Source organism: Eleutherodactylus coqui, chromosome 13, assembly GCF_035609145.1.
Source record: "Eleutherodactylus coqui strain aEleCoq1 chromosome 13, aEleCoq1.hap1, whole genome shotgun sequence".
In the NCBI taxonomy this organism is placed as follows: Eukaryota; Metazoa; Chordata; class Amphibia; order Anura; family Eleutherodactylidae; genus Eleutherodactylus; species Eleutherodactylus coqui.
In genome coordinates, this window is record NC_089849.1 from 116,614,594 (window position 1) to 116,627,889 (window position 13,296).

General features: G+C 46.6%; 1 protein-coding gene across 2 annotated transcripts in view; it reads left to right on the forward strand.

Moving 5' to 3' along the window:
* The first annotated feature begins 6,058 nt into the window (after positions 1-6,058).
* Positions 6,059-13,296, forward strand: part of KIF19 (kinesin family member 19) — a 60,994-nt gene continuing 53,756 nt past the window's right edge. Inside the window, exons 1-2 of one of the 2 annotated variants that reach the window (XM_066587892.1) lie at positions 6,059-6,334; positions 9,038-9,118. In XM_066587892.1, the coding sequence (XP_066443989.1) occupies positions 6,296-6,334; positions 9,038-9,118 (120 nt within the window). In that variant the 5' untranslated portion in view covers positions 6,059-6,295. Of the gene's footprint in view, positions 6,335-8,072; positions 8,667-9,037; positions 9,119-13,296 lie in introns of those variants that run through there. The other variant, XM_066587891.1, reaches the window with a different exon arrangement.

The following is a 13,296-nucleotide window of genomic DNA, read 5'->3' on the forward strand; positions in this document are numbered from 1 at the left end:
GCGTATCTCTCTTCGGCGTCCACGCTTTCACTGTCCCCATTGGGGAAGGGAGGGAAGGCCTTCTCATTTCTCCATGGAAGGCCCAGCGCAGAGTGCACCCCCCACCCCCACTCCAACCCCCCAGAGTTTTTGTAGGAGTCTAAGCAAAGCATAAGGAAAAAAAATACGCTTTTAATTTTTTTGGCAATTATGTCATTTTAAAAACATTTTTTTGTACAGCACACATTGGAATGAAGACTTACAACCTAAAATGGATCCCCTTGTTTGTCCTGTATTCAGAAACATACCTACTGTAGCCCGATCCATCAGGGCAGCTGAATCTTTAACTTTTTTTTACTTTCAATTGACTTTCATATGATCGCCGACATTCCGTAAATGCCGGCTATCATGTGACCGAGGATGGGAGGGGGAAGGTGCCCCGCGGCCCGGGATGACAGCTCCAGGTTGCTGGCTACCTCCGGTAATCGGCAGCATGGGGCTGTTACGTTCAGAGCTTGCAAGGTTTTTAAGCCTCGCAGGAAGCATGTTTTTACGTCCCTGGGGAATAAAGCCCAGCAAGCTAGGACGTAAAAAGGTAATGGGGTGGTCACTAAGGGGTTAATGTCTGCAGATGAGCCATCTCTGTCTCTAAATGTATCACTTCATGTTGTAAGTTTGGAGTCATGTGACCACGAGAGATATATGTCTTTGCAAGTGTTTGTGCTTGGGTCTTCTGTTCCAGTCGTAGCCCAGCAAGGAACCCACACAGACACCTTCCGTTCTGTGTGGCCCGCAATGGAGGAGGTTGAGAGACATCCTCAGTCGTCCATGGGCCTGTTACACCCAAGAGATGCCAGAGGTGCTAACCCACTGAAGAACTGAGAAAGAGAGTGAATCGCCATCGCAGTGTGGAGTGTATGCCAAACGTGAGTGCTGACAGGTAGAGAGCTGGAGAGTAGAAGAGGTGTTCGTGTCAGGCACGGAGCCCTACAGATAACTGGGACTGTAGATTCCTTGGTGAACCCGTGATTTCCTCCCTGTCGCACTACTTTGTGACTTTTACACTAATTGTCCTGCTGATGTGATCTGTATAGTGTTGGACTGTAAATACATTTTTCACAAGTAAAAGAGCACTGCCAACAGTTCCCGGCTTCGCTATTTAAATCTACTGTGTGAGTGCGGACCATTTCTTTCATCATCCGAATTTACCGCAGAGAAAGGAACGGTGGTGTCACCCATGACAACCAGGTAACTGGTGCCAGAAGCAGGAGCAGAGGAGCTAACTGGGAGCAGGGGACACCGGAGTGGCGCAGGAGCCGGTGCTGATGCCGCCAGGAGTCAGAGGAAGCGGCTAATCAGCGGGCAGAAGCAGCAGAGCGGGTCCTGGTGTGACAAGAGCACAGAGAGCACAGCTGTCGGGAGAGAGGTCCTGCCGGTGAGACTGCAGGAGCTGCCGACAGAGCTGATAGGTATACTCTGTGTGTCTTAGTGTGTGTGGGTCTAAGTGTGTGTCTTAGTGTATGTGTACCTGTGGGTCTAGGTGTGTGTCTGTGACTAAGAGAGGGGGTATTAGAGTAGGAGTGTGTAAGTGTCTGTGTGCAAGGTGTAAGTGCAGCAGGAATGGGGGATTGAGTGAGAGGGCGAATGTTTAATTAAAAAAAAAAAGTGTGTGAGCGGTTGCGCATAGGCGGAAGCATGTGAGCAGTTGCCAGGAAGACGACTGCTCCAGTGAGACAGATAGGGCAATCTGCCATAAAGTCCGTGATCGTCGAATGGTGTGTTGTCTTCCTGGTGCTCGAGTTTGACACATCGTGGATTGGACTGACAGATCACTGGGAGGGGCTGGTGAGGATCCAGCGGTCATGGTGCACGTTGGCACCAATGAACAAGTTAGAGGTCAATGGAGGGCCCTCAAAAATGGTTTCAGGGACTTAGGGTCCAAGCTTAAGGGGAGGACCTCCAGGGTAGTTTTTTCGGAAATACTACCTGCACCTAAAGCCACACTAGAAAGGAAGTGGCTCCGGAGTTGGTGTAAGAAGGAGGGATTTGGGTTCCTGGAGAACTGGGCTGACTTTGCTGTCGGCTGCAGGCTCTACCGAATGGACGGGCTGCATCTTAATGGGGAAGGTGCAGCTGTGCTGAGTGGGAAGATGGATAGAAGGCTGGAGGAGTGTTTAGACTAGGGACTGGGGGGAGGGCAAAAAGAGAAATAAGGGGGTAGTCAGCGTAGCTAGCGACCCGGGTCTAAGTAACGGAATGGGGGTCGAGCAGGGGGTGGGGTTAGTACAGTTAGAACTGTCAGATCAGCCAATAGTACCATTAGTAGCTAAATGAATTTAAAGAACAAAAAAACTGTATAAAGTATATGACCACGAATACAAGAAGTCTGATTGGTAAAGTGGGTGAGCTTGAAGCGAGAATGGCCGATGAAAACTATGATATAGTCAGAATAACGGAAACATGGCTTGATGATGAGTGCGATTGGGCGGCGAATTTACAGGGTTACAACCTCTTCAGAAGAGAACGTGGAAACCAGAAAGGGGGAGGGGTATGTCTGTACGTTAAATCATACTTATTTCTGAGGTTACAGAAAGATATAGGGGCAGGAGATGAACATGTGGAATCTCTATGGGTAGAAATACAGGGAGAAAAAAATTACAAAATCCTGATAGGGGCTTTCTATAGACCACCAAAAGCAACAGAAGAAACTGAAATCTTACTATTAAAGCAGATAGAAGAGATGTCAAAGCGCAACAAAGTAATTATCACGGGGGACTTTAATTATCCGGATAAAATATGGGATAACGAGACCTGCGATTCTCATAGGGGTGATAGATTCTTGAGAACAATTAAAGATAACTATCCTACCCAACTTGTGCAGGAACCAACTAGAGCGAGGGCCACTCTGGACTTAGTACTAACAAACAAACTACACCGAATAAAGGGGGTAAGGGTTGAGGGGCACTTGGGGAACAGTGACCACAATATAATCAACTTACAGATGCCACCAGTAGTGTCCAGTAGAAAGATCCAGAGTCCCCTGAACCCCCGGATGGCCTGCGAGAACAGATGAGTGAGACTCTTCAATGACTCTGAGACGCAAGGTCTCTGGCACAAACCGTCTGCCCTCCGGCACCCCTGAGGGAGCGTCCTGCTGACAATTTTGTAGATGAGGAACGAGATCAGATTCTACAGCTGCCACCACCACCCCAGGTGCCAAGATATTCTCGGGAGCCACTGTCTCACTTTCCGGTGAACCGAAACTCCGTGAGAGGGCATCTGCCTTCACGTTCTTCTCCCCTGGAATATATGTAACGACGAGGTTAAACCTGCCGAAAAACAACACCCACCTGGCTGAAGAGCTGTGAGTCTCTTAGCATTGGTGAGATATACCAAGTTTTTTATGATCAGTATACATTGTAATGGGATGCCTTACCCCCTCAAGATGGTGACGCCACTCTACCAGAGACCACTCAATCGCCAATAACTCACGATTACCCATGTCGTAGTTACGTTCAGCCGAAATGAACTTCTGCAGGAAGACTGCGCATGGGCTATACCCAGGTCTCCCGCTGACTTCCTGAGACAATACAGCCCCCGCCCCCACCTCAGACGCATCGACCTAAATGAAGAACTGTCGCCGCGCGTCAGGCTGTACTAGTACCGGGACAGCAGTAAGCGCCCTTTTGAGATGACTAAACGCCTCTAGGGCCTCTGGCGACCATCTTACCAAGTCGGCACCCTTCTTGGTAAGATCGGTCAGGGGTTGAGAAATAACAAAATAATTCTTAATGAATTTACGGTAAAGATTCGCAAAACCTAAAAACTACTGGAGAGCTTTCAGGTTATCTGGTCTGCCCCATTGGGAGATTGCTGCCACTTTATCAGACTCCATTTGAATCTCCGTGGGTGAAATTACATAGCCAAGGAAAGACACTTGTTTAGTACCAAAAATGCATTTCTCCAGCTTGACAAAAAGTTGGTACTCACACAAACAGGTCAGAACTAGCCTCAGGTGCCGCACATGTGAATACCAGTCTGGGGAGTACACCAGAATGTCATCGAGATATATGACCAAAAACATCCTCAGGAAGTCGTGGAAGACCGCGTTCATAGATCCCTGGAACACAGCGGGGGCATTACAAGTCTGAAAGGCATGACTAGACATTCAAAATGTCCGAAAGAGGTGTTGAACGCGGTCTTCCACTTATCTACCTCTCAGATGCGAATTAAATTGTACGCCCCCTTAAGTCCTATTTGGAAAACCAGTGGGCCTCCACCCCCTGATTCAATAAATCAAGGATCAGGGGCAAGGAGCACAGGTTCTTCACTGTAATTTTATTCAAAGCCCGATAGTCCACACAAGGCCTCAATGTCCCATCCTCTGCAAATAGTGCAGAGGGGCGGAGAGGAGGCAGAGAGGGGGCGGGAGCTCAGTTCCTGCTCCTGGCTCTTCCATCCTCCCCCCTTCCTGCAGATGAGGACGACGTATATCGGCTCGGCATGAAAACCGAGCCGATATACGTTCGTGTGAATGCAGCCTCAAAGTTAATTTGCCTCGATCAGCCTGTACGAATATGCCTCCAATTAGCTAACGAATGAACAAATCCTTGTTTGTTGGCTAATTTTATTTTTCATGCCAGCATTAAAATGATCCCTGGATGGCAGCATCCTATGGAAAAAGGGAGATGTTCTGCTGAGTATGGGGATGAACAATAGTAGAAATGGTCATTCTTCCCCATACCAGCGATTATCTGCCAGTGTAAATGTCAGCAATTAGTGCCAATCAATACGCTATTTATAAACTATTAGAACAGGCGGATTCTCGTCCAGTATAAAAGGTCCCTTTGGCTCTGCGCACAAGACATTTAAGGTATACCTTTAATGTACACAGTACTTATTTTTCTCTTCAACATCTTAAGAGGATTTTTTTCCAAATAAGGGCTCATTCACACGAGCGGATCCCTTCTCACACTGGCAGCATTGCGGCCAAAAGTCGTGTGTATGAAGAAAAGGCGCGCTCAAGTCCAAAGTTTCATTAGTGTTTTTGCTTGCATTCACATGGGTGTGGTGTATATACGCCGCAGCCCGGAAATTCCTCAATTGACATAAGTCTTCGAAATTACTTCTAATGCCTAAATAGAGGCATCTGTCATGTTTTAGCAGCGCTGGACGCAGCTAAACTCCCTCTACCTGCCATAGGAGTCTATAGGAACCACCAGCAAATAGCGGCCAAAAAATGGGGCAAAACCTTTCCCCATGAAATCTTTTCCATCTGTACGAATACATTGGAATTGGAAACAGAGCACTCCATGAAAATAAAAAACATGGTGAAAACAGCTAATTTTGCCTGTCTCGCCGCCCAAAAACGGAATAGAAAATGATCAGAACGTAGCATGGGTCAACAAATAGTACCATTAAAAAGTAGAACTCATCCCGCAAGAAAAAAACCCTTTCACAGCACCGTTGACAAAAAAATAAAAATGCCGAACCGGAGAACGATGTTATCATAGTATTAATGGGCACACGAAACGCCGTAAAAACGAAAAAACAAATGACAGAATTTCTTTTTTTTTCACTAATGCTACTAAATAAAATTAATAAAAGTTATATAATACATTATATCTACCCAAAATGATGCCATTAAAAAATACAACTTGTTTCTCAAAAAACAAGCCCTCGTATGGCTGTCAACGGAAAATGCGACAATTAAAAAAGCTGAAAAATTAGTTGGTCCTTAAGGCGGAAACAGTCTTCACCACTCAGGGGTTAAAAGAGAATAAGGGCTCAGTCACACGGGCGTTTATACGTGCGTAAAAACGTTTGTACTGCGTTCGTCAAAAAAAAAAACACATCTACAAAAGATAGAACACATGGGTGGCAATGGACATGGTCACGCGTGTAAAAACGCCCATGTGACTGAGCCCGAAGGCTGTAAAATCACCCCAAAGTGTCCGGTCCTTTAATGACCAAAACACGTTGTTCCTGAAGGGTTAACACGATATCTATTAGGCGTCCGTATTCCCAGTGGCCACAAGGGGGAGCAGGTGAGCGCTGCAGTGACAGCTGGGGTTGGTTTGTTGTGTTGGGTTTCCAAATCTCCAGGGAATCCATGAGAGATGAAGGAGTGAGAGGGAGCTGGTGAACTCCTCGCAGCCGCCCCCCTGCTGCCCCCTGCGGGCTGCACACACATGACGGACCCCCTCAGCCTCCATGCTGCACATTCTGGGGGCTCACAGAGGAGGCTGCGGTGAAGTGGGACATGTATGGATAAAGCTGCTGGACCTCCCTGCTGTGCTTCACTCCACATCCAGCCATGAAGGACGGAGGCGAGTCCAAGGACCAGCAGCTGACGGTAATCTATACGTCTCATCCCCTATATACACTGGTCAGATATCCGCTGTCACCTGCCATACTGGACAGAAGGGGAGCTGACAGATAAGAGGTCACCGGTGGATTGACACTGATGACCTCTTCTATCTGTCCGTCCTACATAGTCTCATCTACATAAAGATGGGTATGAACCCCTCCGTGTGTGTGTGTGTGTGTGTATATATATATATGTATATATATATATATATACACATACATACATACACACACTCACATACAAACATATATACCTAATTACATATACACTATCATACATGATACATATATACACTCACATACATACATGTATACCTAAATACAGATAAGCTCTGTGGGGTCAGGTGGCACTATACAAAAGAGGATTATTATAATTATATTATATACACTCCCATACATACATATATACACTATTATGCATGCATACCTATATGCACACATATTTATATACTCCCATACATACATATATAGACCCTCATACATATTCTTACACATACATATATACACTTTACACATACATACATATATATATATATTCCCATATATACCTAAATACATTTATACACTCTAACACATACATACGATTCCATACACACATATTTACACTCACATGCAAATATATACACTCTTTTATATATATATATATATATATATATATATATATATATACACTCTTACACTTAAATATAAATACTCTCAAAAATCTATATATACACACATACACTGTCATAATACATATATACACTCCTATGCATACATGTATATGCTCCCATACATAAGCACAAATATAGATAGACACTCTTATATAAACATACTGATACACATATAACGATGCATACCGACACACACATATATATACACATGCTTGCAGAAACTCTCTGCGATTGTGTGTACAGTATGTGAGTGACTATATATCTGGTTATATGCATGTATATGACATTCCGCACACTGGGGGTGACCTTCAGCCACACTGCACCCCCCTGTGTGACCCCGGAGTGCGTTGAATCTGCACTTCTTAACAGAAAATCAAATCTATACAAATAATCCCCGGGCGTGTTCCCGCGGCTGCCATACGCTGACAGCCGTATATTTATATGCGCAGAATGTATAGCTGCTGTGTGTATATCCACAGCAGATATGAAGGCTGTCTTTGTATTCGCGCACATGTACGCACACCCATTGATAGGTAATGCCGCGTATTTTTGCACACAATCGCACATCCTGTGACATAGTGAACTCAGATGAACCGACCCATTCAACTCCCTGCGTTCTATTCACTGCATATTACTCCATTACGTATTTCTATAGTGCATGCATATTACACAGCGCTTCACATCGCTCGACGAGTTCTGTCACCATTGGGCTCACAATCCACCTGTTTTTGGAGTGCGAGAGGAAACCATGCAAACACTTGGAGAACACACAAACTCCACGCAGAGGTTGTCCGATATGTAGCCATCCTCTAATATCCCGTTATTAGTCCTGACGAGGCAGGAGGCCATATTCACTTCACAGACTGACGCAGAAGAGGCGGCAGGGTCACCGACCGATCACCGGAGATTTGGTATACAATTCTCCACGCTGAATGGGTTAATGCTGCTGGCCGTCCCGGTATGGCATGGCTCCCGCTTGGCGTATGGTACATTTGCTCGCAGGGCTCTGCTTAGTCCTTGCATGCATCCCTCACCGGGGGTCTCACTGGGGGATCAGAGGACACGGAACTGCTGGGTAGGCGATTAAGCAGCGTTTTGCAGCGCAGGCTTTTCCGTTTTTACACAATTTTCCCAAGTATTTTCTGACAAAAACAAATATTTCGGCAGCTGGATGTTGGCTGAAGGTCAGTAGGGAGGTCTGAAATGTACTGCAAATAGTGGGGGGCATTAACTAAGGCCAGCGCTTCCCCGGTGCACAATGCACCTAATATATGAAGAGGCGCATATTGCGCATATCTCAGCATCTCCGTGCGCTTACATTTATGGCCTCATTTACCCCAGATCCTGGCAAATATTTCTATATGTATCTGTCAGCCCAAGGCGGCCACACCGCTGCTGAAAGCTCCACCCACTTTTCTCAAAAGTGCTGAGGCCAGTATAAAAAGTTTAAAAGTGGCAAATTTTTGCAAAAATCCCCTCTTGCACAAAAAGGTGTAAAATGCTTTATGCGAGTCCGCAATGTTGGTTTTCTTTGCTGGTGTTTTTCCTCATTTGAGGTGTTTTTTAATTTTCTTTCCCAAAATGCAGCACGCTCTAAGCCCAATTTCACAACGGGCAAGTGTGATATCAAGCCAAGAAACACGGCCCGATATCGCGCTTACCCACGTAAGTTTCCCCGCAGATGCGAGGTGTTTTAGCATAAAAAATGTATGGCATCACTTTGGGGAAGTAGTGATTCTCCATCGTGGAGGGTTTCCCATTGTTTTCATCGTACAGCATACACGCAGCACGTGGCGCGATGCTGCCGCTGGCCCCATTGAAAACAATATGTGATGCGATGGCACGCCCAAAGATAGGACGTGCCGCGATTTTGTGCCCGCATTGCATCTCATTGCAGGAAAAAGTAGCTCATGCATATGACCCCATTCAAAAGAATGGGCTTCATATTCATGTGAGGTTTGTAGGATTATTGAATTGACTCCCGATGACTCCGGCCATTTGTTACATACCGTTAATACTGTCTTTTACTACAACAGGTTGCTCTCCGCATACGGCCGATCAATGAGACGGAGCTGGTAGAAGGAGCCACCATCATTGCCCACAAGGTGGATGAACAGGTGAGACTTATCTCCTTGTGCGATGTACCATAAGATGCTGGAGATACTAGAGCAGTCAATATTGGGATCAAATATTTCTGGGAGACCAAAACATATGAAATGCCAGTGATCTTTGGTAATGTTAATAAGGATCCAGACTTTGTACAATATTGATGACTTTCGGACCATGACTTGGATGCTTTAGCTTTTACCTATAGCACCGCAAAACCTTTATCTGTTAACAAATCGCCCAACTTTCATCCCCTTCTGCGCCGTCCTGAAAGCAATTAGAAACACATTCCCAATAGTCATGGACCAATGCAGCCCTTCAGTGCTGTTTTCATTAGAGGCCCATAGCCTAGGACAGTGACGGCGAACCTTTTAGAGACCGAGTGCCCAAACTGCAACCTAAAACCCACTTATTTACTGCAAAGTGCCAACACGTCAGGGGGCGGGGCTTATCACAACATATGATTTTACCCCCGTCGTTCTAAAAAGGACAGGGCCGCTTCAAAATTGATAGGGTGCAGATTTTGACTGCTTTTTGGATGCGGAAATACTGCAGAATGTCCTTAGCGGAAATTTCTGTGGAAAATTCTGCACCATTTCCGCATCCAAAAAGTAGTCAAAATCTGCATCATGTCTATTTTGAAGCGGCCCTGCCCATTTCCGCCACCTGTAAACATTCCCCAGCGGTAATAGTGACACCCCCCCAGCAGCCCCAGCGGTAATAGTGACCCCCACATCACAGCGGCCCCAGCGGTAATAATGACCCCCACCCCACAGCGGCTCCAGCAGTAATAGTGACCACCCACAGCGATATTAGTGACCCCCACCACACAGCAGCCCCAGCGGTAATAGTGACCCCCAGCGATAATAGTGACCCCCACATCACAGCGGCCCCAGCGGTAATAGTGACCCCCACAGCGGCCCCAGCGGTGATAGTGACCCCCAGCGGCCCCAGCTGTGATAGTGACCCCCAACCCACAACGGCCCCAGCGGTGATAGTGACCCCCCAACCCACAGCGGCCCCAGCAGTAGGTGACACCCCCCACAGCATCCCCAGCAGTAATAGTGACCCCCCACCCCACAGCGGCCCCAGAGATAATAGTGACCCCCCCACCCCAAAGCGGCCCCCAGTGCATTAGGGACACCGCACAGCGGCCCCAGCGGTAATAGTGACCCCCACCCCCCAGCGGCCCCCAATGCAGTAGGGACACCCCCCAACAGCCCCCAGTGCAGTAGTGACACCCCCCAGCAGCCCCCAGTGCAGAAGTGACACCCCACAGCGGCTCTCCAATGCAGTTGTGACACCCCACAGTGCCGATCTCGAGACTCACATATTTACCTCCTCCTCCTGGAAGCTCAGCTCCTCTTCTGGTCAGCGATGGTCCCAGCATGCATATTAACTTTTTCTTACCCACTTCTGCCTCAATAGGTAATTCCCAGCAACTTGATTGGTTGTTTGGTGAAACCTAAACAACCAATCAGGTTGCTGGGAATTGCTGATTGCGGCAGAAGTGGGGAAGAAAGAGTTAATATGCTCCCGGCACACACTCTGACTTCAGTGTGCTGCCGGACGCCTCCCCCTTCCCGGCGGAACCAAGTAGTAGGAGACGTCGGGGCAGGTGGCAGGGGGATTCCAGCTGCACACTGAAGTCAGTGTGTGCCGGGATCAGCGCGGCTAGCAGTGCCGTTTGTGAATGCCGGCAGGGGAGCCGCGGCCCCTGCTGGTATTCACAAGTGGTGAGCGGCCGATGGGGCGCGTGCCAGTACGGAGGGCTCTGCGTGCCGCCTCTGGCACGTGTGCCATAGGTTCACCACCACTGGCCTAGGACAAAGGGCTATCGGTGACGTGATTCGCTCATTCAAATGAGAATCAGCTTTTCATAAAGGACGCTAAGATGCCTTGATCTACTGCAGATCAGTTCTCATTAACGGTTGACAGTTGCCTACTTAGGCCTTTACAACTTGCAACCCCAACACCAATTCATGATTTGGAGAGAAGGATGGCTGAAGGGGCAGAATTGAGTCAACTGAGTTCTATTTTATAAGTGGTTATACCCTGGATGATTAACAAAATGTAGGGTTTCATATTGCCAAAAACGCATGTGATCTATAAGGCACGAGGCACTGAATGTCTCAGTGGTTCTCAAGTAAAACAGATCAGTATAAAGAGGGAAAATCAGTTGGGTCTTGTTCTCACCACATATTTTGAATCATGTTGAAAGTGTATTTTATCCTATCGCCATTGACCTCTAAGAAAAGGAACCTGCATCATTATTGTGTCTTGTCGCCATTGACCTCTAAGAAAAGGAACTTGCATCATTATTGTAGCTTATTGCCATTGACTTCTCAGAAAAGGAACCTGCATCATTATTGTGTCTTTTCGCCATTGACCTCTCAGAAAAGGAACCTGCATCATCAATGCATCTTGTCGCCACTGACCTCTCAGAAAAGGAACCTACATCATTATTGTGTCTTGTCGCCATTGACCTCTAAGAAAAGGGACCTGCATCATTATTGTGTCTTGTCGCCATTGACCTCTCAGAAAAGGAACCTGCATCATTATTGTGTCTTGTCGCCATTGACCTCTCAGAAAAGGAACCTGCATCATTATAGTGTCTTGTCGCCATTGACCTCCCAGAAAAGGAACCTGCATCATTATTGTGTCTTGTCGCCATTGACCTCTCAGAAAAGGAACCTGCATCATTACTGTGTCTTGTCGCCATTGACCTCTCAGAAAAGGAACCTGCATCATTATAGTGTCTTGTCGCCATTGACCTCTCAGAAAAGGAACCTGCATCATTATTGTGTCTTGTCGCCATTGACCTCTCAGAAAAGGAACCTGCATCATTATTGTATCTTGTCACCATTGACCTCTCAGAAAAGGAACCTGCATCATTACTGTGTCTTGTCGCCATTGACCTCTAAGAAAAGGAACCTGCATCATTATTGTGTCTTGTCGCCACTGACCTCTCAGAAAAGGAACCTGCATCATTATAGTGTCTTGTCGCCATTGACCTCTCAGAAAAGGAACCTGCATCATTATAGTGTCTTGTCGCCATTGACCTCTCAGAAAAGGAACCTGCATCGTTACTGTGTCTTGTCGCCATTGACCTCTCAGAAAAGGAACCTGCATCATTATTGTGTCTTGTCGCCATTGACCTCTCAGAAAAGGAACCTGTATCATTATTGTGTCTTGTCGCCATTGACCTCTAAGAAAAGGAACCTGCATCATCACTGTGTCTTGTCGCCATTGACCTCTCAGAAAAGGAACCTGCATCATTATTGTGTCTTGTCGCCATTGACCTCTCAGAAAAGGAACCTGCATCATTATTGTGTCTTGTCGCCATTGACCTCTCAGAAAAGGAACCTGCATCATTATAGTGTCTTGTCGCCATTGACCTCTCAGAAAAGGAACCTGCATCATTATTGTGTCTTGTCGCCATTGACCTCTCAGAAAAGGAACCTGCATCATTATTGTATCTTGTCGCCATTGACCTCTCAGAAAAGGAACCTGCATCATTACTGTGTCTTGTCGCCATTGACCTCTAAGAAAAGGAACCTGCATCATTATTGTGTCTTGTCGCCACTGACCTCTCAGAAAAGGAACCTGCATCATTATAGTGTCTTGTCGCCATTGACCTCCCAGAAAAGGAACCTGCATCATTATTGTGTCTTGTCGCCATTGACCTCTCAGAAAAGGAACCTGCATCATTACTGTGTCTTGTCGCCATTGACCTCTCAGAAAAGGAACCTGCATCATTATAGTGTCTTGTCGCCATTGACCTCTCAGAAAAGGAACCTGCATCATTATTGTGTCTTGTCGCCATTGACCTCTCAGAAAAGGAACCTGCATCATTATTGTATCTTGTCACCATTGACCTCTCAGAAAAGGAACCTGCATCATTATTGTGTCTTGTCGCCACTGACCTCTCAGAAAAGGAACCTGCATCATTATAGTGTCTTGTCGCCATTGACCTCCCAGAAAAGGAACCTGCATCATTATTGTGTCTTGTCGCCATTGACCTCTCAGAAAAGGAACCTGCATCATTACTGTGTCTTGTCGCCATTGACCTCTCAGAAAAGGAACCTGCATCATTATAGTGTCTTGTCGCCATTGACCTCTCAGAAAAGGAACCTGCATCATTATTGTGTCTTGTCGCCATTGACCTCTCAGAAAAGGAACCTGCATC